The following is a 27,592-nucleotide window of genomic DNA, read 5'->3' as shown; positions in this document are numbered from 1 at the left end:
TAGGCATAGTCCAATCTATTGAGGGTCTGGTTAGAACAAAATGCAGTGGAAGAAGGAATTTGCCCTTTTTTTCTTGTCTCATTGCTGAAGCTGAGACACCTCATCTCATCTTTTCCTGTTGTCAGACTGGGATTGACACCATCAGCTCCACTGGTTCTCAGACCATTAGACCCACAGTGAATTACACCGTCAGCTTTCCAGGGTCTCCAGTCTGCAGATGGCAGACTGTGGAACTTCTCAGTCTCCCTAATCACATCAGCCAATTTCCCATGATAAATCTCTTTTTAGATACAAATATATAGATATCTCCTATTGGTTCTGTTTCTCTAGAGAACCCTAAGATACCATGTCAAGAGGAAATAAAATTGATTCATAAGGTAAATACAGAGTATTTCTTCATATTTTAATTTGAGATCAACATTGAGATTATAATCACTTATAAAATAGAACATAAACTTTTATAAACTATCTCACTCTGGTAATAGATAGCAAAACTATGGTTCCACCATAACACTCCTTTTCCCAAATGAAGCACCTTTTTTAAAAGACTAAAATTTGACATAATTTAAGAAGCTCATTTAAAAAAGTGATTTAACAACATACGATGTCAAAGGACGCACTAGACAATTCTTGGAAAGAAAAAGCCTAACAAGTCCATTAACCATGTATCCAAGATGGGTAATTTCATATTTAAAAAGCTATGTTGACTATTTCCTACTAAAAGGAATCAGAGGCTCTTAAAGAAATCACTGATTCTAATTCTGGGGCAGGGAATATACAAAACACCTTGTGCCAGAAGGCAAAGGATCTGTCAAATATTAACAAGATTTTATCTAAGGGACATAAGATCCTTCTTGAAGAGACCTCACTGGACAAATCGTGGCAATTTCAGTATCACAAAAAATAATGCAGTTCTACTTTCATGTAAAATGTTGAAAGTATCATGGAATGTTGCTCCCATTGTAACAATAAAAAGACTATAACCATTTTTGTACTAATCAGAGAGGTGAGATAAACCACAACCAAATGAAGTGAATCCCAAAAAGTTACAGCCCTCTTCAATGAGAGATGGTACAAACTGCTATAATTTCGGCAAAGCACAGGAGAAAGAGATAGTCAACATATAAGTACGTAAGAAGGTGGCTGGGAACGGTGGCTCACGCCTGTAATCCAGCACTTTGGGAGGCCAAGGTGGGTGAATCACTGGAGGTCAGGAGTTTGAGACCAGCCTAGCCAACATGGTGAATCCCCATCTCTACTAAAAATACAAAAATTAGCCAGGCATGTTTACAGATGCCTACTCGGGATGCTACTTGGGGAGGCTGAGGCAGGAGAACTGCTTGAACCCAGAAGGCAGAGGTTGCAGTGAGCCAAGATCATGCCCTTGTACTCCAGCATAAGTGACAAAAGTGAAACTGCATCTCAAAAAAAAAAAAAAAAAAAAAAAGAAGAAAAGAAAAATCTGCTAAAATTTATCAAGAATTTCTAAATATCAATGTTGGGTGAATAGATCAACTTAGAAACACAAGGGAGTTTGCACGCACTTATAAGCTCTTCTCCACGGGCCTCTACAGGTTGCTCATGAGAGAAAATATGAGTGAGGCAAGGTAGACGACCAGGGAGTGGCTAAGTGACAGAGGCACACAGGATATGATTTACTGTTACTGGGAATGGCAAAAAAACAGGATCTCCTTCCCCTAATATTTCTCTTATAGGAATCAAAATCCTTAAGCTGAAGAGGAAGGAACACCAAACTCTCTCATCACAGGGCCTAGACGAATATCAACGTGCATATGGGGAAAGAGTAGAAGCAAAACTAATCTACTGCAGGAAGAGGGATAGAAAACCGTGAGTACCACCCCCTAGGACCCAGGCAAAGATCCACTGATTCTGAAGTACGGTTAAAGCAAAAGCCTTTCAGGGAGAGGTGCCCTCTACTGACGCAAAGAGGTCTGCCACTACTGGGAGAAGGATAGAAAATTCCTTCCTGTGACATACACAAAGCGGAGTTTGGACACCATAAGGGGTAGAGGCAAGAACAATGAGAAGGTCCACCCCTGAGGACCATTTAAATGGGATCTACTTAACAATGAGGATGGATTACGAGAATTGAGGAGCTACTGTATCTACCCCCCAAAAGCCTGGCACTGTTTTACCAACAACAACCTATTTCTGGGAAAACAAAACAAAACAGAAAAGTAGATAAAAAATGCCTCTGTGGCACAGGCATAGAGGGTCGGCTAGAGCGTTGAGCAAGAACAGTGAGAAAAGCATCCACCACGCAGGCCAAATTCTTACAGAGAAATTTGAAGTTTGTATTGTATGTAAGGTAATAAAAACAATAAGAAACCTAACTAAACTTATCTATTGACTAGACTGACTGAATTCCCCACACTAACTGCCTGACATAAGAAGCTTATATTTCTTCGGGCATAAAATCTTATTCATATCCCAGTCTATACTGTTCTCAGATAAAATAGAATCATAAAATAACCTAAAAAAAGCAGATAAAGGGAGACAAAATACAAAGAACTGATGTGTGTGTAGAATAAAAAACAGCAAGAAGGCAAATTTAGGCCAAGCATGTAAAAAATTACATTACATATAAATGACCTCAACATCCCAATCAAAATGCAGAGATTGTCAGATTGGACATCAAAGCAAGGCTCTATTATATGCTATCCATTAAAAAAAGTTAAATATAAAGCCACAGACAGGCTCCTTAAAATGATAGAAACGAATACTGCAAGGAATAATCAAAACAATGCCCTCATGGCTATATTAATATCAGAAAAAGTAGATTTCAGAACATGGGATATTACTAAACATAAAGAGGGAAATTGCATAATGAAAAATGAATTCATTTATCAAGAAAACATAACAATTTGAAGACTACATGCACTGTATTAGTTTTCTAGGGCTCCTATAACAAAATTAGGTAGCTTAAAACAATAGAAACTAATTGTCTGACAGTTTTGGAGGTTAGAAGTCTGAAATCAAGCTGTTGGCAGGTTTATGCTGTCTTTGAAGCCTCTAGAGGAGGATCTTTCCTGGCCTCTTTCAGGTTCTGGTAGCCCCAGTAGTTCCCTGGCTTGCAGCAACACAACTCTAGTATCTGTTTCCATCATCATATAGTGTTCTCTCCCTGTAAATCTGTCTTCATATGATGTTTTCACACAGGAACACCAGTCATATTGGATTGGGCCCACCCTAATGACCTCATCTTAACTTGACTACATCTTCAAAAACCCTATTTATGAATAAGGTCACATTCATAGGTATCAGGAGGTTAGGACTTTAACATATTTTGTAAACAAAATTCAACCCCTATCATGTACCCAAAAATAAATGTTGAAAACACGTAAAATAAAAACTAATAAAAGTGGACAGGTGAAATGGCTCACACCTGTAATCCTAGCATTTTGAGAGGCCAGGGCAGACAAATCACTTAAGCCAGGAGTTTGAGACTAGCCTGGCCAACATGGCGAAAACCTGTCTCGACCTAAAATAAAATAATTAGCTAGGCATGGTGGCACACACCTGTAATCCTAGCTACTAGAGAGGCTGAGGCACGAGAATTGCTTGAACCCAGGAGGCAGAGGTTGCAATGAGCTAAGATGGCACCATTACATTCCAGCCTGAGCAAAAGAGCAAAACTCTGTGTAAAAACAAAACAACAGAAAAACTAACAGAACTGAAAGAAAATACAGACAAGTCTAACTTATAGTTGGAGCCTTCAACACTCTTCTTTCAGGATTCAACAAAACAAGTAGACAGAAATCAGTAAGGATATAGAAGATAACAATATCATCAACCAATTTTACCTAATTGATATTTATAGAACAATACTTAACAACAGAAGAATATGCATTCTTTTCAAATGCACATGGAGCATTAATCAAGGTAGATCATATTCTGAGCCGCTGAACAAAATTTCACGAATTAAAAAGAACTGAAATCATATAGAGTATGTTCCCCAACCACAATGGAATTACTAGAAATACGCAAAAGAAAGACATCTGAAATATTGCCAAATATGTGGTAACTAAACAATATACTTCTAAATAATTCATGGATCAAAAAGAAATTTACAAGAGAAATTAGAAAATATTTTAAATGGGATGAAAATAAAAACAATATATAAAAACGTGTTGGACCCAGCTATATTAGTGCTTTGAAAAAATAAAGAAAAAAGTCCTTAAATCAATAAAGTTTACACCTTAAGATACTAAAAAGGAAGAGAAATTAAATCTAAATAAAATAGAAAAAATATAGTATGGAAAGCAAAGATCATAGAAATTGAAAACAGAAAAAGCAATACAAAAATAAATAAAATCTCTAGCCAGACTGGTGCAGAGGGAGAAAAAGGAAATCCCAGCACTTTGGGAGGCCGAGGAGGGTGGATCATGGGGTCAAGAGATCGAGACCATCCTGGTCAACATGGTGAAACCCCGTCTCTACTAAAAATACAAAAAATTAGCTGGGCATGGTGGTGTGTGCCTGTAATTCCAGCTACTCAGGAGGCTTAGGCAGGAGAATTGCCTGAACCCAGGAGGCGGAGGTTGCGGTGAGCCGAGATCGCCATTGTCCTCCAGCCCCGGTAACAAGAGCGAAACTCCGTCTCAAAAAAAAAAAAAAAAGAAGCAAATGCCAGTATCAAGAATGAAGGAAGGGACAACTTAGAAGAAATAAACAAATTTTGTGAAAGATGTAAACTAACAAAACTCATTAACAAAGAGATAACCTGAATAGTCCTTTATGTGTTAAGGAAACTGAATTCCAAGTTTTACAAAAAAACTTCCCAGAAACAAAACTCTTGGCCTAAATAGCATCACTCATGACTTCTACCAAACATTTAAGGGTGAAATAATAATTGTATATCATCTTTTCCAGGAAATAGAAGAGGAAGAAACAACTTCAAAATTCATTTTGTCATGTAAGCATTACCTTGATTTCCAAACTTAACAACATTGCAGGCCAATATCCTTTGGGTGCATATATGCAAAAGCTCTTAAGAAAATATTTGCAAATGGGATCCAGCCATTTATTAAAAGGATAATACATTGCAATCTGGTTTATCACAGGAAGGAAATGCTACACAATCAGCCAATGTAATTCACTATATTAACCAAATAAAAAAGAAAAACAATGCAATTGTCTTCAGAAAAAGCATCTGATAAAATTCAATATCCAATTATGATGAAGACTCTCAACAAACTAGTTAAGAAGGGAACTTAACCTAATTGAGGGCATCTACAGAAAAGCCTATAGCTAATATTATATTTAATGGTGAAAGACTGAATGATTTTCCCCTAACACTAAAGACAAGGCACTCTCGGTACTTGTTAACATTATATAGTGCAGGCCGGCACGGTAGCTCATGCCGTTAATCCCAGCACTTTGAGAGGCCAAGGTGGGTGGATCACCTGAGGTCAGGAGTTCAAGACCAGCCTGACCAACATGGAGAAACCCTGTCTCTACTAAAAATAGAAAATCAGCCAGGCACGGTGGACCATGCCTGTAATCCCAGCTATTCGGATCAGGAAGGAGAATACTCAGGAGGCAGAGGTTGCGGTAAGCCGAGATCACACCATTGCACTCCAGCCTGGACAACAAGAGCATTTGTTTAAAAAAAAAAAAAAACATATAGTGCAATAAGTCTTCATTTCACAATGCTGTATTCATTTATTTAGAAAGTCCCAAAAAATCTATAAAAAGGCTGCTAGTAACAATAATTGAGTTTAGCAAGGATGCAGAATACTAGGTCAATTTACAAAATTCAATTGTATTTCTATATACTAGCAACAAACAATTGCAATTAAACATTTTATAACAGAATTAAAAACATGATTTTTTTTTTTTTTTTTTTTTGAGACAGAGTCTTGCTCTGTTGCCAGGCGACAGGCTGGTGCAGTCGTGCGATCTTGGCTCACTGCAACCTCCGCCTCCTGGGTTCAAGCAGTTCTCCTGCCTCAGCCTCCCAAGTATCTGGGACTACAGGCGTGTGCTACCAGGCCCAGCTAATTTTTGTATTTTTAGTAGAGACGAGGTTTCACCATGTTGGTCAGGATGGTCTCGATCTCTTGACCTTGTGATCCACCTGCCTCAGCCTCCCAAAGTGCTGGGATTACATGCGTGAGCCACCGCACCCGGCCAAAAACATGATTTTTTAAAGGATAAATTAACAAGATATGTATAAGAACTGTATGCCAAAAGCTACAGAACATTTGAGAGAAACTAAAGAAGGACTAAAGAGAAAAGACACTATACTAATGAATTGGAAGATTCAATACTGTTAGTACATTATTTTTACCAAAAATAATCTACAGATTCAATGCAATCCTATTTTAAAAATCTAGAAGGCTTTTTAAAGATTAGAAATTAACAGATACAATCTCAAGAAGCAAAAACCTAGAACAGCCAAACAATTTTTAAAAAGAATAAAGCTGGAGTGGAGGAGTCACTTGACTTTATTACATGATTTACCATAAAACTACAGTACTCAATACTGTGGTACTGATATAAGGATATACTGATTGCTTGTGCAGAAGAGAGTCTAGAAATAGACCTACACATATACGGCCAATTGATTTCCAACAAAGATGCCAGGACTTCTCCAGAGAAAAAGTATTTCCAACAAATGGTATTAGAAGAATTGGACTTCTACATACAAAAAATGAACCTTAACTCTTACCATGAAGCGATACTGCATCCTAGAAAAAAATAAGTACCATTAGCAGCCACAATACAGGAGAGTAGTAATAATTCTATTTGATCCAAGTTGTTTTTTAAAAAAGCCATTAACACTGTTGGGTCAAAATAAGTAGATAATTAATAATCTAAATCAGCAGCTTCCAACTTTTTCCTGTAAGACAGTCTCTCATATATATAGGTACACTATGTATTCACAGACCTCTTGCAATAAACCCACAGTCCCCTCAAGTGACCAGAGCTTACAGGTTGGGAACAATTGGCACATCTTCATCTTCCTTTCTATCAGTAAGATATCAGCAAGTTTTATGGATTTAATACTGACTCATCCTCAATCTCTTTCCTTCCTTTTCTGTACTAAAAATTCAACCCTAAATATAAGATTTCATATTAGTTTTTTCATATTTCACTTGAATATTTCATGTGAATGTTTTGATCAAAATGACTTTAAAGTTTACATTTTAATTTGTATAAGGTAAGCTATATGGTCAATTTGTTATGTTAGTGAAACTGCTGAACAAGTCAGAACCTGGGACAGAATTCTAAACAGATGCCCTAAAGAGGGCAATATCTTAAGTGTATAAAGACAATTAAGCAATAGCATTCTACCATGATTTGAATAGTTATGAATGTTACTAATGACTTTTAATTACCTTGTCTGTATTTCAGACAGGTAACACTCAGATTTTAAAATAATTTACTGAGATAGGTCAAACTAGATCTATGACTTTCCCAATTTACTGGCCTAATCAAAACTTTTATTTTTATGTTTTAAATTTTTAAAATTTCAGTAGTTTTAATGGGTACAAGTAGCTTGTGGTTACATGAATGAGTTATATATTAGTGAAGTCTGGGCTTTTAGTATACTTGTCACGCAAATAGTGTATGTTGTGCTCCATAGGTGGTTTTTCATCCCTGACCTTCCCCCTCAGCCTCCTCCCTTCTAAGTCTCCAGTGTCCATTATACCACTCTATGCCTTTGCATACCCGTAGCTTAGCTCCCACTTACAAGTAAGAACAAGTGGTATTTGGTTTTTCATTCCTGAGTTACTTCACTAAGGATAGTAGCCCCGAGTTCTATCCAAAACTTTTATTTTTTATTATTATTTTTGGTGTTCAGTGTTTTTAATTTTTTAATTTTAATTTTTATAGATACATAGTTTGTGTATGTATTTATGGGGCACACAAGATGTTTTGATATAGACATGCAATACATAATAATCACATGTAAAATCAGGTGTCTATCCCTTTAAGCACTTATCCTTGGGTTGTAAACAATCAAATTATACTTATAGTTATTTTTAAATGTACAATTAATTTATTATTGACTATAGTCACCCTGTTGTGCTATGAAATATTAGGTCTTATTCACTCTTGCTAACTTTTTTAAAACCCATTAATCATCTCTACCTATACACCATCTCCTCACCACCCTTCCCATCCTTCTACTCCATCCTATTAGTTCAATGGTTTTGATTTTTAGATCCCCACAAATAAGTAAGAACATGTGATGTTTGTCTTTCTGTGCTTGGTTTATTTCACTTAACATAATGACCTCCAGTTCTATCCATGTTGTAGCAAATGACAGGACCTCATTCTTTTTTATGGCTAAATAGTACTCCATTGTGTATAAGCACCATTTTGTTTATCCATTCATCTGTTGATGAAGACTTACATTGCTTCCAAATCTTGGTTATTGTGAATGGTGTTACCAAAAAACTTGGGAGTACAGATATCTCTTTGATACACTGATTTCCTTTCCTTAGGGTACACACCTAGAAGTAGAATTGTTGGATCATATAGCAGCTCTATTTTTAGTTTTCTGAGAAGCTTCCAAATTGTTATCCATAGTGGTTGCACTAATTTATATTCCTACCAACAGTGTACAAGAATTCTCTTTTCTCCACATGCTTGCCAGCATTTGTTATTGTTTGTCTTTTGGACATAAGCCATTTTAACTGGGGTGAGATGATACCTCATTGCAGTTTTGATTTGCATTTCTCTGATGATCAGTGATGTTGAGCACCTTTTCAGATGCCTGCATGCCATCTGAATGTCTTCTTTTGAGAAATGTCTATTCAAAGCTTGTGCCCATTTTCAAAATTGGATTATGAGATATTTTTCCTATAGACCTGGCTCCTTACATATTCTGGTTATTAAACCCTTATCATATGAGTGGTTTGCAAATATTTTCTCCCATTCTGTGGCTTGTCTCTTCATTTTTTTGATTGTTTCCTTTGCTGTGTAGAAGCCTTTTTAAACTTGATGTGATCCCATTTGCCCGTTTTTGCTTTGGTTGCTTGTGCTTATGGGGTATTAGTTGAGAAGTTTTTGTGCAGACCAGTCTTGGAGAGTTTCCCCAATTTCTTCTTTCAGAGTTTGAGGTCTTAGATTTAAGTCTTTAACCTATTTTGATTTGATTTCTGTATATGGTTAGAGATAGGGGTCTAGTGTCATTCTGCACATCGATATCCAGTTTTCCCAGCACCATTTATTGAAGAGACTGTCTTTTCCCCAGTGTACACTCTTGATACCTTTGTCAAAAATGAATTCACTGTAGGTATGTAGATGTGTAAAATCTTTTATTTTAAAGTAAATAAGTTAGTGCAGTTCAACAGGATGTATATCTTAGTAAAACTACTGATTTTCTTTTCCCCTTACATTAAAAAAAATGTATTTGTCTATTCTAATTTATATATTGAGCCAACAATAACATGATTTTATTTGCAGAATTTCTTTCTTTCCACTTCCAAAAATTTGCTTCAAATGGTAAATTGTGGATTCACATTTTTAAAAAGATTCATTTTCTACAAGTGAGACAATCTAAAACTTAAGCTACAGAAACATGTTTTCTGATTATTCTTGTAGAAATGTTTTAAATATAACATGCATGCAATTATAAAGGTCTTTAAAAGTAGGAACAATTTCATTCACTTTTGTTTCTGTCAGTGTCCTCAGAATAGTGTAGACAAAAGATGCCCAGCAAATACTTAATAGTCAATTATTTGAATAAATACATCGAATAAAACTTTGAGAATAAAGAATTGGACAGGAATTTCAACACAGAATAAAAGATAACTTATTACATTATCCACTGTAGAAAAGGATATTATATATTCACATACCAAGTTACTTTTAAAACTGTAGGCAAGAATCAGAAGTTGATAGATGCACGTATATTTTAAAAACTACAAATGCATACATGTTTTTTAAATGTCCTTCTATTAAATTTACTTTCTATAATAAGAAAAAAATAGCCAAGCCTCAAATCAGGAGGATAGTTACTACTACTAATTAACTTAAAAAAAATTTCCTAAGTGTTTTGAAAATAGTTCCTATGTAAATTAACAGTAGATATTCCCTACTCTGAAACCACCTCAGTCGGTATATGCAGCACCAAACTAATACAAAGTGTTACAAGATAAAACTAGTAATGCTATGCAATACAACAATTCATTTATAAATAATAATAAATGGTTACTCCACATCACAGTAACTTAGCATGATTAGAGAATAAATACTTAACTTTGAGAAGGATTACTGACTGGTAGTGTGTTGCTGGTGTATGTCAGGATTATTCATCACCCTGACAGTAATATTAACCACAATCCATTTCAGTTGCTTCAGTTTATCATATTCTGACTAATGTTAAAAAACAATGTCATTGGAAGCTGCCTGAATTAAGTGTAGAATTACCCTTTGTTAGAGTCGTTCAAAAACTTCGATTAGAAGATAACTTCTACAGAAAACCAAATACACTATACAGAGTGCTAATGCTTAAAAGACGTAAATTTGTAAACATAGCCACACAAAATGAATACACTGAATCTGTTTTTAAAACAAAACTTCAACAAATCCTGTAAATGCCTTATAACATCCATATATATATCTTAAATATATATGCTCCCACTTTGCTGAACTTAGTATTCTACATAAATAGTTGCATAGACACATTTTAAACTAATATGCCACATTGAACAAGTAATAATAAAATTTAAAAACGTCAGTGTATGACTGAAAAATTTTCTTCAGGGTTATATAAATAGCTACATAGGATCCCCAAAATTAAGTAGTCTGTTGAAGGTCCCCCTACTGATAAATGGAAAACAGAAATATACAACTCTATCTAAATCCAAAGAGTCCCTGCTCTGGTCTAATTTTATCTTTCCAGGTTGTTTTCACTACATCACGTTCATATTCCTTTTAGAAGATATCTGTACTTACCTTCCAACTCGTCTATCAATTTTAATACTGCTCTTTCCTGTTTTATGATTATTTGCTTTCCATAGCATAATTTTCTTGTTTTACTAATGCAATAGCTTCTGAGAATATTTATTGTTTTTTTTTTTTTTTTTGCATTTCTGTTTCATATAAATTGCCTCTGTTTCTTCTCGTTTCATTGTGATTTTCTATTTACTTTGGTCTTTGTCATCTTAGAGGTTGCCTTTTAATGTTTGCTAATAACTTGGCTGCACCTCCATTTTAAAGAAAGACACAGAAGAGCTGACTGAAGCATATAGAGCATAAATAGTGATGTGAACTGGTAGACTTCACTGAAGGGAAATCAAGTGGGCTTTAAGTAGGATCCCTAAATGTTTGTATTTTTTTAGGTGTTTTCTTTTAAGCCAGTGAATATATCCAAAGAGTAATACAATCTTCTGTCTTGTGGGGTGAAGCTGGTATAAGCTTAGCTGCCAGAGTTCTGATAGCATGACAGCAGAAGGGGTCTGGGGGCTTTCACAATTGAGTACTTAAAGCTTTCAGTTATAATCCCCCTATTTTCCATCCTTTCCCTTAAACCCTCCTTCTGGTGTGCTTGGTGTTCTCATATCAGAAATGTGTCTGGTACAATTTCTCCAAAAAGTCAATCTTTCTTTTGACAATATAGAGGGAAGAGTGGTTGGATTTTTGAATGAAGCAGATATAAAGCAAGTATTCGATCTAAAATGTTCTTTCAGATTATACCTAAAGACTGATAGATCTGAGATCAAATCCTCGCTTACCATTTGGAAAATGTGTGACCGCCCAGAATTTTTTAACCTCACTAAATCTTAGTTTCCTTATCTGTAAAATAAAGTTAATAACACATTCCTTACAGGGTTATTGAGGGAATTTAAAGGAAATAGCATATGTAAAATGCTTGTCATAGGGGAAAGCACTATTAGGGCTTCCCTCAATCTTACAAATGGGAGCTTTTTCCATATCATTCTTATGCTGATTAGACTGCAAACTTTCCAAGGGCAGACAATGAAATTTATATCATAATCTCTAAAATCAATGTGGCATACAACAGCATCCATGTTTGATGCCAAGGTTAAAATATTTTTAATATATTATGTCAGCCAATAAAACATATCCAAAACATAATCAAGTATGGGGTAATTTTTAGTTTCTTTCTTGCATTTACATTTTATTTAAACAACTTAAGATCTATTATTTACTGTTGTAGTATTGTAAGATGTGTTTCTTTTTGTAACCTTGAATTCCTTTGGCTTTAGTGAAGCCCAATAAATAAAAAAACAAAGTAAAAGCCATAACACCTAACAAGTTTAAACAATATTCTCCCAACCCCCAAGACTGTTTTCTTCGCTCTGTGACATCTAGATGGTATATTGATTCCTGGTGTATCTGTTACAGAGCAGACTAAAAGGACTGGCATTCATCAGAAACAGCACTTAAAACTTAAAGAGATAAAGAAGTGCTGTCTGATCAACAACAGTTAAATGTCGGTAGTCAATTCCAGGTCAAGATGCATGCTGTATATTAAATGTGTATGTTGGAGAGAAGTATCTCACATATAGAAATATATACCCAAATGGTAGGAGATGAGGGATAGGAAAAAAAAAATCACTTACTTTTCCTGAAAGAGAGAGAGAGAAACCTATACTAAGCACACACAATAGCAACTTGGCAATGAGTAATAAATTCACTGTGGTTCTGTCACTCAGTTCTCTTCAGTTTTGTCAGAATTTACTCTACAGAAATATTTGGATCCAGACTAGGGTAATGGAAACTGCTAGGTTAACAGTGTGAATAGTCTAGCATTGTAACATAGGTTTTAAAAACAAAACAAAATAAACATGATTTCTTAGAGATTAGGCAAAAATTTAAAACTCTGTTTTAGTCATTTTCCTCTGATTCCTATGCTGCAAGACAGGAATAAGGAGATCATGACACAGGTTCATTTTCTTCTACTCTTTATTTTCCTGTGTCTGTACTCTGGGCCAAAAATTTTAAATTCAGTTTTAGTTATTTTCCTTTGATTCCTATGCTGCAAGATAGGAATCAGGAGATCATGGTGCAGGTTCATTTTCTTCTATTCTTTATTTTCCTGTTTCTGTACTCTGGACCATCATAATTTATTTTCAGCTCACTTTGTGCTTACAATCTAAAGATAGAAAATGGATCTTTCTTTACCTTATCCTTCAAATTCTCTTTCAATATTTTCCTTCGTTTTAAAAATATGAGTTGTAATTATTGACGAATAAATATTTGCTTTATCTTGGCCATTCCTGTTTCTAATCTTCAGTTTATTCTTTTACTAAGACAGTAATGACTTCATTTTATTCTTTCGAATCTTCAGAAACTAGCAGTCCCTGGCATATTACAGTACTCAATTAACAACCAATAAATGAATGAACAAATGAGTAAGCAGTAACACTGGGAATCCTCTAGTTTTAAGCAAATATTCAGTTTTTTTGTAAAACAGGTTTAATCAAAAAAGCCTGGAGCATAACCTGGGATAAAGACAACAAGAGTAGGACAATCCGAAAAGAAAAGCTTATTTTTATGTACTAGGTACTTCAGAATGAGAAGTGAAAGGCAACTTGATAAATAACATTAAATCAGACCCAGCAACTGGTGCCAAAAGTGGGAGACAGTATTAGCATATTATAGAGTTTTTCAAACTTTCTGGGCCAAAGCTCATATTAAGAAATGTTACTTTAAATCACACACATGTACACACTCAAACAAACTGAGCAGAAGATTTATACAATATGCACAGTGATGCTTTCTTTTTTTTTTTTTTACGTTATGCTATGGTATCCTGTTCATTTTTTCAATATGCAATTGTGAGCTACAGGTTGAAAACTTCGTGTTCAAATTCTGATTCTACCTATGTGCAACTTGACTAACCTCATGGTGCATTAGTTTCTGCCTCTGTAAAAAACAACAATGATGTTACCTACTTAAAGGGGTTTTATGAGGGTTAAAGGAATTACCACACACAAAACACTGAGACAAGAGCCTGGCATATAGTTAATAGCTCAATAAATATTAATTAATAATAATAATGTGGGGGGTTCCTGTCTTGTGAATTTCGTAGCTAAAATAATTAGGTTTTCATTGGCAAGTGGAATAGTTATCAACTGCATTTCAATCCAAAAACATACTGGTTTTTTGAAAAGGTACCCAGACTACTGTACAAATACATATTATATATTCTAAAATAACTACAGTGATCAACTAGAAGAAAAATGATTGCCTCAGATTGTCTTGGATTTCCTCTCTCAGAAAATTTGTTTTATACAATCGCTTTCCAAAGTAAAGGAAAACTAACAAATCACAGGTACAAAGAAAATCATCCTAATCTACAAAGGAAGTCCTGGTACTGAAAAACTCAGTCATCATAATTTATTTTTATGGTATGACATTTTGTAAATATATTCCTGCCCTGATTATAATTTCTTAAAAAGAAATGACAAAAAGAAAATGTTGAATCTTATCTCTTCCAAGGAGGTTGTCAAAATATAAAATCAGTGTATGTTTAGAAAATATGGATTAATGTCACTCCAAATTCTATGCATGGTTAGATCTGTCTTCTCATCAGTCAGAATTTCATACTACCGATGAAATAACTGGAAAAGCAGAGGAAAAAAAATCAACCTCAAAATTGGTTCCTATTTTTTTCAGCTTTGAACAAATAAACTATTTTATGCTAAATGAGGACTTTTCAATACAAGACAAGATTTAATTTTCATCAGTCTCAGACTAAAATAGATTTGATCTTCTCAACGTACTTATAATACTTATTTTCAATGATTATAAAGAGATATTATACATGGAATAAAAGTTTATACTTTAAAAAGACGTTTTTTACATTGCTCCATTCAGACATTTTTTTCTAAAAAGAATATCAGAAAAATAATACAGAACGATGCTGATTACATTAATTCAGCTTCAGAAAGAAAATTCCCAGTGAAACATACAAGAGATTACCAAATAAATTTGTAGCTTTGTATCAAAGCTACTAAACTCCTCTGAAAAACAGCTATGGGGAAATTAAATAGACATAAATATGGATAAATAATTCAATACATTTTAAAGCCAGTCAGGCTCTATTATCCACTTAAGAACGGAGATAAAATCTGTTTGTATTCTACATTAAGCTATGCACACAATGTTTTCTAAGATTGCACAAGTTTATTTAAACAAACAGTAATGTTTGCAAAATGTATACTATGGGACAAATTTTAATACAATTCTATTATAATCATTATTTGTACAGATACAGCTCATTTATATATGAGTTGCATTCTTGAAAATGTGTGTATAGACAAATATTTGAAAATTGAATCACACTGTAAAGATTTTGGCAAGCCTTAATACTAAAAGGAATGAGACACTTTTGCAAAAAAAACAATCAACACTATTTTATATGTGGCAAAGTACAATTTTCAAATATCTGATGTGCTTGATTATTTCACTAAATGCAGTTGATTCCAAACTCACTTATTTCATCAATATTTAATGAAAGCAATTAGTACTAGTAGAATTCCATTCTCATGAACCTGAATGACTTTTGTAGCATTCACTGTACCACTGCTTTATAGGAAAAGAGATATTAGTTGTAAGATATGCGGTAGAATGTCAGAGCTCCCCACTTCTTCCCAGACCTACTAATTATGCAATTGTTCACTATTCAATGGTGTGCCCTTCAGTTCTTGTTGAAAGCACTCTTTATAAACTATTCCTTCCTCAGCCAAAGGGACAAATATTTCACAAAATCTCTAAAAATATAAAAATGAATGCCGTTAGAATTGAAGTCACAAAGTTACACAAATGACATTTCTTATGTCTTTGTTTAGTGGATGTAGACATATTTGGATAGAGGCTAAAGAAAGCAACAGTTTTGTTTTGTTTTGCTGCTCCCCCCCTTTTATTTACTTTTAATTAACAAAATTAAAAAGCAAAATTACTATTTATCATTTAGTGGGGCATGAGGTAACCTTATTTCTCATATGCCAAAGAAAGGCATTAGTTAAAATAATATTTTACCCACCCAACAAAAATATTTGACAAGTTCCTTAGGAACAGCCATAATATACAAATAAAATTTGATTTTAATAAAGGGTTCTGTTTAGCTGGTAACTAATCTACAATAGCATTTTTCTGATATTATTTCAATGAATACTCATAATAAAAATCATATAGCCTATGTAATCAAATTGTTTTGAAGATTTCCTTCTGGTCATTTAAAATTTTTAGTAGAATAGATGACAAAGATGAAGAGCAGAGAATGGAGGCAGCTGGTAAAAACAAGGTGGTGTTAGAAGGAGATAAAAGGGTTATGAGAACTTCTGTTCAGGTACAAAGATGGAGGAAGGAAAAAATACAGCCTCAAAAAAATATTCAAATAACCTCCCACTTGCCACCCATTAGATGCTATTTCATCAAGACAGAATCATGAGTCCAGCCCACAATCTATCTTACTACTTATCACATCTTAAAGAGATTTCTAAAAACTCATCTAAAGCACAAAAAACATCTGAATAAGCTATGTGCTTAAATAGAAGGACAAACTGATGGATTCAGCCCTGAAACAGAAGGCAATACCTCTAGTACTCTAGAACAGGTATTCATACATATATGTGTCATTCATTTTGTGAAGAAATTTTATACTCTAACAAATTCATCCCCTAAAAATGACATTTTTACTTTAGTGAACACAAAATTCAAACCATGGAAAGAGAGTAGGATATAATAGCCTGAGGATTAAAGAGCCACCCAGTTTTTATTATTGACCTACTGCATGGCTCATTACACAAGTCAAACTAATAGAGTCCTCATTTATTAGACTAGAGAGCTCTATAGATTCCACAATACTATGGGGTCTTAGAACAAATATGATACCAGTGTGTAAGTCCTTCCTTTTCTTTTCTTTTCTATTTTTTTTAAACCAACAATTTATCATTCCTCGTGGTCAATGGGACGGTTGGGAAATTCTGCTGATCTGGGTCAGCGTTCATTGTTCCTAGTTGGACTCCTTCATACGACTGTGGTCAGCTGGCAGGTCAGCTGAGGACTAGCTTGTTCAGGATGGCCTCAGCTAGAATGGCTGAACTGTCTTCCATGTGTCAGTTACATCCCACTAGCAAGTTAACTTGGGAATGCTTAGGGAATATTCTCAAAGTGATTACAGAGAAGCAAGAACAGAAACACACAGGTACTTTTTCAAGCTCTAATTGTTTCTAATTTGCTAACTTGTTTTTTCTTGCCGGCTTATCTTTTATTAATGGTGGTAAGATATATATAACATAAAATTTACCATTTTAAATGTATAGTTCAGTAGTATTAAATAGTTTCACATTGTTGAACAGTCATCACCACTATCCATCTCCAGAACTTTTTTGAACTTGAAATTCTGAAACTCTATACCTATTAAACATTAACACCACATTCCCATCTTCACCCCAGACCCTGGCAACCGGTATTCTATTTTTGTCTCTATAAATTTCTCTATTCTGAGTACCTCATGTGAATGGAATCATATAGTATTTGCCCTTTTGTGACTGGCTTATTTCACTTAGCATAACATCCTCAAGCTGTTCATGTTGTAGCATATGTTAGCGCTTCCTTCCTTTTTAAGGCTGAATAATATTACATTGTATGTATATGCCATATTTTCTTTATCCATTTATCTGTTGATGGACATCTGGGTTGTTTCTATCTCTTGGCTGTTGTATGTCATGATGCTACAAATATGAACATGGGTGTAAGATTATCTTTTCTTATCCCTACTCTCAATTCTTTTTAATCTTTTGAGAAATTATCATACTGTTTTAAATATAAGCTGCAGTATCATACATTTGCACCAGCATGCACAAGGGTGCCAGTTCTCCACATCCTTGCCAACACTTGTTATTTTCTGGGTTTGTTTTCGTTAAAAATCTTGCTAATGGTTTTGAAGTGGTAGCTTATTGTGATTTTGATTTACGTTTCCCTAATCATTAGTGATGTTCATTTTCATTTCATTGGCCACTTATATATCTTCTTTGGAAAAATGCAATCAAGTTCTTTACCAATTTTTGAATATTTATTGTTGAGTTTTAGGAGTATCTATATATTCCTGATATTAATCCCTTATTAGACATGTGATCCACAAATAAGGCTTTTCTCTGAAAATTAAAACTCTCTCTTAGAGTTCAATAAGTAGATATAGAAACTGGTACAATTTCTTAGCTCTAAGCACTGTACCAGGCACCAGAGATACAGAAATCAACAAAACAAAATATTTGTATTCAATGATTTTGCTTAATAAGGAACACAGAGAAAAAAAGGTAAAATTATAAGAAATTATGAAATGTATGATAACAAGGATATGGAAAGTACCCTAGGAGTTCAAATTTTTATGTAAAGGGAAGAGCAACAGCAAAATAAAGGAAAGAGCAACAGCAAAACCACAAGAGGTGGATATGAGACATTATAAGATATAGCAAAGATGTATCAAATGTATCTTTAGCTATATCAAAGATTTATCATTTGATATAGCAAAGATGGGGACAGAGACAGAAGATGTGGTAATAAAACAGACAATGGCTAGATCCTAAACACTACTGTTTGTCATAAGGAAAATGTCACTTTAACATCACTGGTGACTACTGTGATTGTCTGGACTGTCTGAAGAAGATCATATCCTGTGGATAGAGAGGAATTACCCCTGAACATCTTTCAGGAACGAGTAAATAAGAGAACATACTCTTAGAGTCCTTGGGCTTTAAGTGAAGGAAGCTGGATATGGTGAGTGAACTTTTACTTCTCATGTTGGCATCTGCAACGATCCTCTGACTGAGGACCTTACATTTCTTGTACGATTGGGTATTCAGTAGAGCTTTCTATAAATACTTACCTGTGGCCTAACATGGACATGGAGTTAAGAAAAAGTATTGTGTATATCCTTGAAAGAAATTAGTAGTAACAGCAAGAAATCTGGTGTTTTGAGAATGTATGAGTGACCTACGGGAATAAAGGAGCAATACTGGGTCAGAGTACAGACAGGGAAGAAGCAACAAGGAGTCTCCAGGTCAAAGATGTAGAAGACATAAACATTTGTTAGCTGCTCTTAGAAATTACTAAGGAAAGAAGCTTCAGGAAAAAGACTGGATGTTCTGCTTACCTAAAAAATGAGGGTAGAGACTTTGTACTCAGACATTAAAGGAAATATGACTCAAAATATAAATTAGAGGAATCAGTTCGAACTCATAATGTATTTTATCCTAAATGTTTTCCTAGCCCCCTCTGAAAAAGGGATAGAAATAAATACAAATTCAGTAGCAATAAGCAGAATACACCAAACTGTGATCTCCAGCTATTACGTCCCACTAAAAGAGGCCCCACCTCTTTTAGTGGGAAGAAATAGATGATTCTACATCTGGGCCAGAAACGGGTGAAGACTAGAGTGCCTTGTCATACCAAGAGCATGAAAGTTATCAGACTACAAACATGTGTCAAAATGTCCCAGAAGTAACTTCAAGAAGTGACCAGTGGTCAAAGAAAGAACAACTGAACATCAATAAATAACTGCAATGGAGGGAAACATCAAATACATTTAAATCTATGAGTTTATAAAGATACTTTTAAAATAGTCAGTTGGGTACCATTGGAGAATACTAGGAATCACCTCAACATTTTGAACACTGATATGTAAAGAGAAAGAATTAAAGTTCTATCCTGTCTTTCCTCTGCAATGTACCACTGGATACCTTAATAGTAGAAGAGAGGAAGTGTCTTTTTATAAAATGAGTCCCATAAATAAATGAAATAAAAGTGATATTTTAAATACCACAATTTTGCAATGCTTACTAAATTAATGAATCCATGCACTGAATATCAGTGCTAACATCACAAAAGAGAAGTGTTTATCATGCACATTAAATTTTTCCATTTGAAAATATATTTAAGATAATTATATTGAGATAATTATATTAAAGTTACAATTATATTTGAAATTTTTTAAGTTATATAAAATAACTAAAGACAATCCAATTCATTTTTATATGCAAGACAATTATATTTCAGATGATTACTGACACATTACCTTGGATAAATCTCTGAAATTGGTGGGCAAGGTAAGATCCAGTTCTTCTGATTCATAATTAGTGATGACCCAAGGAAACACTGGATACTGATTTAAGTCATTATAACTCCGTCCTGGTAAGGAAAAAAGTTACTCTTAATTTATAATTTAAAAAATGAAATAATAAACAGATTCAGTAATGTAATTTACTAAAATATTAACAATTTTTGATTTTCAGACATCGTTCTTAGCATCCATACTTTACCTCATTTAATCCTCACAACAATCCTATGAACTGAGTATCATTTCCATTTTGCAGATGAAAAAACTGAGTCACAAAAGTCACTAAGTAACTTGCCCCAAATCACACAACTAATACTGGTCAACCCATATTCAAATCTAGATCCTCTGGTCCTAAAGTTTGTGTTCTTTTAAACTACATTCGACAATTTTTTATACTTGAAAGCCTGCCTGAAATAAAATATTCTTTTTTAAGACTTTAAAAGAAATTTGTAATTCTCAGTTTTTCAAAACAAGAATCCTTTCTCTGCCACTAATCAACCAACCAACTAACTAACCAACCAAGTTTAAATGACTTAACCCTGGTGGACATTCACCAATCATCTGTATAAAAGCAATGGACTAAATAACTCTGAAATTTCTGTGGTAGTTTTCAAATCCTATAATCCTCTGAAAACATGCAGTATTATCAATGTTGCTTCCTTATATGCCCAAATGCAGCTACATGCTCTTCTATATTTCTTTCTAATGATATTCAATGACATATTTAAATTTATTAAAAATAAAAATTATAGTAAAAGAGGAGGTAGTCCTTCTACATATGTACAGCAGGTTTTTGGATGCTACCATTTTAGGGAGATAGCATAGGGGATGAAATCTTTCTGTCTGGTGTTTGAATCCCAGTTCCTATTTACTAATATATACATATTTTTACTTAGATACATAAACAGACTTTTATGGCTAAAATAAAAGTCAGACAAGTATATAAATATTGTTTGAATTCCTTTCTTATTATATATTCTATCATTTCCATTCCTTTTATTTCTCAAATATATGCTGATGTCATATCAATATATAGCTGAATATTAAAGTAGTTCTCTGCACATACTCTTGGTATCTAAGCTGTTTTTATGGTCGGATGTTTTTAACTTTTTATTTTACTCTATTCATCTTGAGCTTGAGGCCTATTAGGGTAACAGAGTTCTTTTTTGACTAACCTGGAACAGTCTCATAAAACATTGTAACAAGGACAATTTTAATTCATAGGTCATTAATGTCACTACGTTTTTCTATCAATAGTTTTAATTTCTCCATAAAAAAACAACCAAACGCAGGAGCAGAAAAAAGGCTTTTATGATCTCCCTTTGCTTTCTCACTTCCTTCTGATTTAAATGTTGATAAACAGTAAAATAATCTTGTCCCATCTACTTAAATAATCATAAATGTTTATTGTACCTAAAAAACAAAGAGTATATATCTGCTTGGTGTGATAATACTTTTAATTAAGTTAAACTACACTGTTAGCGAATATCAACTGGAGGCCATTTGGGAAATCCAACATGGTATCATGAAAACCTATATGCAGCATAGATAATAATGTAAAAGAAATCTTAAATAACATGAGACTTAACTCCACCCTCTAATGCACATTTAAAAAATCCAAAGCAAATGATTGATTCTACATTTATAAAAAATGTACAGGAATATACTTAAAAGATACTGCAGGCACAATAAAAACTATTTGAGAACAAATCGTTTCATAAATGTTGCTATATAATCATAACTGTGCATTCAATATGGGTTAATTGATTTACTACAAGCAAAATATGCAAGGGAACAAAGCTGGACGGAGAATGACTGTGACGAAATGACGGAATTAGACTTCAGAAGATGGATAATGAGAAACTTTGGTGAGCTAAAAGATCATGTATTAAATCAATGCAAAGAAACTAAGAACCTTGAAAAAAGATTTGAAAAAAGATTCGAGGAAATGATAACAAGAATGGATACCTTAGAGAGGAATATGAATGAATTAAAGGAGCTGAAAAACACAATACGAGAACTTCGCAAAGCAAACGCAAGTTTCAATAGCCGAATTGACCAAGCAGAAGAAAGAATATCTGAAGTCGAAGACCAACTCAATGAAATAAAATGAGAAACCAAGATCAGAGAAAAAAGCGCAAAAAGGAATGAACAAAGTCTCCAAGAAATGTGGGACTATGTGAAAAGACCTAACCTACGTTTGATAGGTGTACCAGAAGGGGACGAAGAGAATGAATCCCAGCTGGAAAATACTCTTCAGGACATCATCCAGGAAAATTTCCCCCACCTAGCAAGACAAGCCAACACTCAATTGCAGGAAATACAGAGAACACCACAAAGATATTCCGCAAGAAGAGCAACCCCAAGGCACATAATCGTCAGATTCAACAGGGTTGAAATAAAGGAGAGAATACTAAGGGCAGCCAGAGAGAAAGGTCAGGTCACCCACAAAGGGGAGCCCATCAGACTCACAGCAGATCTCTCGGCAGAAACACTACAAGCCAGAAGAGAGTGGGGGCCAATATTCAACATTCTTAAAGAAAAGAACTTTCAACCCAGAATTTCATATCCAGCCAAACTGAGCTTCAGAAGTGAAGGAAGAATAAAATCCTTTGCGAACAAGCAAGTACTCAGAGATTTTGTCACCACCAGGCCTGCTTTACAAGAGCTCCTAAAAGAGGCACTACACATAGAAAGGATCAATCAGTACCAGCCATTCCAAAATCACACTGAATGCTAAAGAGCTTCAACATAATGAAGAATCTACAACAACTAACAGGCAAAACAGCCACTTAGAATCAAAATGGCAGTATCAAATTCACACATAACAATATTAACCCTAAATGTAAATGGACTAAATGCACCAATCAAAAGACAAAGACTGGCAAATTGGATAAAAATCCAAAACCCATCAGTGTGCTGTATCCAGGAAACCCATATCACATGCAAGGATACACAAAGGCTCAAAATAAAGGGATGGAGGAAGATTTACCAAGCTAATGGAAAGCAAAAAAAAGCAGGAGTTGCAATTCTCATCTCTGATAAAATAGACTTTAAAGCAACAAAGATCAAAAGAGACAAAGAAGGCCATTACATAATGGTAAAAGGATCGATACAACAAGAAGAGCTAACGATCCTAAACATATATGGACCCAACACAGGAGCACCCAGATACATAAGGCAAGTTCTTAAGGACTTACAGAAGGACTTAGACTCCCACACAATAATAGTGGGAGACTTTAACACTCCACTGTCAATACTAGACAGATCAACCAGACAGAAAATCAACAAGGATACCCAGGGCTTGAACTCAGACCTGGAGCAAGCAAACCTGATAGACATTTACAGAACTCTCCACCCCAAATCCACAGAATACACATTCTTCTCAGCACCACATCACACCTACTCTAAAATTGACCACATAATTGGAAGTAAAGCACTGCTCAACAAATGCAAAACAACTGAAATCATAACAAACAGCCTCTCAGACCATAGTGCAATCAAGTTAGAACTCAGAATTCAGAAACCGACCCAGAACCGCACAGCTTCATGGAAACTGAACAACTGGCTCTTGAATGTTGACTGGGTAAACAACGAAATGAAGGCAGAAATAAAGAAGTTCTTCGAAACCAATGAGAATGAAGACACAACGTGCCAGAACCTCTGGGACACATTTAAAGCAGTCTCTAGAGGAAAGTATATAGCAATAAGTGCCCATATGAGGAGAATGGAGAGATCCAAAATTGACACCCTATCGTCAAAATTGAAAGAGCTAGAGGAGCAAGATCAAAAAAACTCAAAACCCAGCAGAAGACAAGAAATTACTAAGATCAGAGCTGAGCTGAAGGAGATTGAGACACGAAAAACCCTTCAAAAAATCAATAAATCCAAGAGCTGGTTTTTTGAAAAGATCAACAAAATAGACAGACCACTAGCCAGATTGATTAAAAATAAAAGAGAGAACAATCAAATAGATGCAATAAAAAATGATAAAGGGGAAATCACCACAGATTCCACAGAAATTCAAACCATCATCAGAGAATATTACAAACAACTCTATGCACATAAACTAGTAAACCTGTAAGAAATGGATAAATTCCTGGACTCCTGTGTCCTCCCAAGCCTAAACCAGGAGGAAGCTGAAACTATGAATAGACCAATAACAAGGTCTGAAGTTGAGGCAGCAATTAAGAGCCTACCTCACAAAAAAAGCCCAGGTCCAGACGGGTTCACAGCCGAATTCTACCAGACACACAAGGAGGAGCTGGTACCATTCCTTCTAAAACTATTTCAAACAATCCAAAAAGAGGGAATCCTTCCCAAATCATTTTATGAGACCAACATCATCCTGATACCAAAACCCGGCAGAGACCCAACGAGAAAAGAAAACTTCAGGCCAATATCCATGATGAACATAGATGCAAAAATCTTCAATAAAATATTGGCAAGCCGATTGCAACAGCAAATCAAAAAACTTATTCATCATGATCAAGTAGGATTCATCCCAGGGATGCAAGGCTGGTTCAACATACGCAAGTCTATCAACGTAATTCACCACATAAACAGAACCAAAAACAAAAACCACATGATCATCTCAATTGACGCAGAGAAGGCATTTGACAAAATTCAACAGCCCTTTATGCTAAAAACCCTCAATAAACTCGGTATCGATGGAACGTATCTCAAAGTAATAAAAGCTATTTATGACAAACCAACAGCCAATATCATACTGAATGGGCAAAAACTGGAAGCAATCCCTTTGAAATCTGGTACTAGACAAGGATGCCCTCTCTCACCACTCCTATTCAATATAGTACTGGAAGTTCTAGCCAGAGCAATCAGGCAAGAAAAAGAAATAAAGGGTATTCAAATAGGAAAGGTGGAAGCCAAATTGTCTCTATTTGCAGACGACATGATAGTATACCTAGAAGACCCCATCGCCTCAGCCCAAAAACTCCTGAAACTGATAAACAACTTCAGCAAAGTCTCAGGATATAAAATCAATGTGCAAAAATCACAAGCATTCGTCTACACCAATAACAGACTTAAAGAAAACCAAATCAAGAGCGAACTGCCATTCGCAATTGCTACAAAAAGAATAAAATACCTTGGAATACAACTCACAAGGAACGTAAGGGACCTCTTCAAGGAGAACTACAAACCACTGCTCAACGAAATCAGAGAGGACACAAACAGATGGAGAAACATTCCATGTTCATGGTTAGGAAGAATTAATATCGTGAAAATGGCTATACTGCCCAAAGTAATTTACAGAATCAACGCTATCCCCATCAAGCTACCATTGACTTTCTTCACAGAACTGGAAAAAACCACCATGAACTTCATATGGAACCAAAAGAGAGCCCGCATAGCCAAGTCAATTCTAAGCAAAAAGAACACAGCGGGGGGCATCACACTACCGGATTTCAAACTATACTACAAGGCTACAGTAATCAAAACAGCATGGTACTGGTACCAAAACAGAGATATAGACCAATGGAACAAAACAGAGGCACCGGAGGCAACACAACATACATACAACTATACAATCTTTGATAAACCTGACAAAAACAAGCAATGGGGCAAGGATTCCATGTTTAACAAATGGTGTTGGGAAAACTGGCTAGCCATGTGCAGAAAGCAGAAACTGGACCCCTTCCTGACACCTTACACTAAAATTAACTCCAGATGGATTAAAGACTTAAACATAAGACCTGGCACCATAAAAACCCTAGAAGGAAATCTAGGCAAAACTATCCAGGACATAGGAGTAGGCAAGGACTTCATGAACAAAACACCAAGAGCATTGGCAACAAAAGCCAAAATAGACAAATGGGACCTAATGAAACTCCACAGCTTCTGCACGGCAAAAGAAACAGTCACTAGAGTGGATCGGCAACCAACAGAATGGGAAAAAATTTTCGCAGTCTACCCATCTGACAAAGGGCTGATATCCAGAATTTACAAACAACTCAAGCAGATTTACAGGAAAAAAACAAACGAGCCCATTCAAAAGTGGGCAAAGGATATGAACAGATACTTTACGAAAGAAGACATATATGAGGCCAACAATCATATGAAAAAATGCTCATCGTCACTGGTCGTCAGAGAGATGCAAATCAAAACCACATTGAGATACCATCTCACGCCAGTTAGAATGGCGATCATTAAAAAATCTGGAGACAACAGATGCTGGAGAGGATGTGGAGAAAAAGGAACACTTTTACACTGTTGGTGGGAGTGTAAATTAGTTCAACCATTGTGGAAGACAGTGTGGCGATTCCTCAAGGCCTTAGAAATAGAAATTCCATTTGACCCAGCAATCCCATTACTGGGTATATATCCACAAGACTATAAATCGTTCTACTATAAGGACACATGTACACGAATGTTCATTGCAGCACTGTTTACAATAGCAAAGACCTGGAATCAACCCAAATGCCCATTGATAATAGACTGGATTGGAAAAATGTGGCACATATACACCATGGAATATTATGCAGCAATCAGAAATGATGAGTTCGTGTCGTTTGTAGGGACATGGATGAATCTGGAGAACATCATCCTCAGCAAACTGACACAAGAACAGAAAATGAAACACCGCATATTCTCACTCATAGGTGGGTGATGAAAAATGAGAACACATGGACACAGAAAGGGGAGTACTAAACACTGGGGTCTATTGGGGGGAAAAGGGGAGGGCCAGTGGGAGGGGGAGGTGGGGAGGGATAGCCTGGGGAGAAATGCCAAATGTGGGTGAAGGGGAGAAGAAAAGCAAAGCACACTGCCATGTGTGTACCTACGCAACTGTCTTGCATGCTCTGCTCATGTACCCCAAAACCTATAATCCAATAAAAAATTAAAAAAAAAAAAAAAAAAAGATTCCTGTCTCACTACTACTTAAAAATTCTTTTAGTCACTAGTTCTACAATTTCTACTAGATTCAACATAACTGTGGATATTTTCTTCATTCCTTTTCCTTAGCTAACTGTGAGATAAACTTCTAATAAAATTTATAACTTTCAATGTGAGCCCCTCAACTTCCAATTCTTCACAACACTCCCTCACTCTTTTCCACTTCTCTAATAGGGTCTTTTCTTTGCTAAGAGTAATTCTCTCACCTAAGTTCTCAAGCCTATCTCCCTCATAACTTCAATTTTTACTCTTCCAGTCTCCTCCTCTTTCATTATTTCTCCTCTCTACTCCAACCCATCCTCTCTTTAATAACACATTTAAAAGAACTGTAATTACATCTACAGTTCCAGTTTCATTTCAAACCATTCAGACCTTATAATCAACCATTTCTGCTTGCCTTAAAAATGAACATCTATGAAGCAATTAGGAAGCCCCTAAATACCAAACCTAAAGACATGTTCTGTCCTCATTCTGAAGTCTCGCTCTCACACCGTGACATTTGACATAGGTGAAAATGCCTCCCTCCCTTTTACCTTGCTTCTCAAGACATCTGACTTACTTCAGTTCTCCCACTGTGTCTACAAATTCTAGGATTACTCATTCCGA

At 35.1% G+C, this 27,592-nt stretch overlaps 1 protein-coding gene across 6 annotated transcripts in view; it reads right to left on the bottom strand.

The window, feature by feature from the left end:
• Positions 1-27,592, bottom strand: part of LRBA (LPS responsive beige-like anchor protein) — a 772,728-nt gene that overhangs the window by 185,611 nt on the left and 559,525 nt on the right. For all 6 annotated transcript variants that reach the window (XM_017970205.4, XM_035294467.3, XM_008992610.5 and 3 more), the window contains one exon: positions 20,030-20,142. In XM_017970205.4, coding sequence (XP_017825694.2) covers positions 20,030-20,142 — 113 coding nt within the window. The remainder of the gene's footprint in view (positions 1-20,029; positions 20,143-27,592) is intronic.

The sequence above is a fragment of the Callithrix jacchus genome, chromosome 3, assembly GCF_049354715.1.
Source record: "Callithrix jacchus isolate 240 chromosome 3, calJac240_pri, whole genome shotgun sequence".
NCBI lineage: Eukaryota > Metazoa > Chordata > Mammalia > Primates > Cebidae > Callithrix > Callithrix jacchus.
The sequence above is the reverse complement of the archived record's forward strand: the minus strand, read 5'-3'. Positions and strand labels throughout refer to the sequence as shown.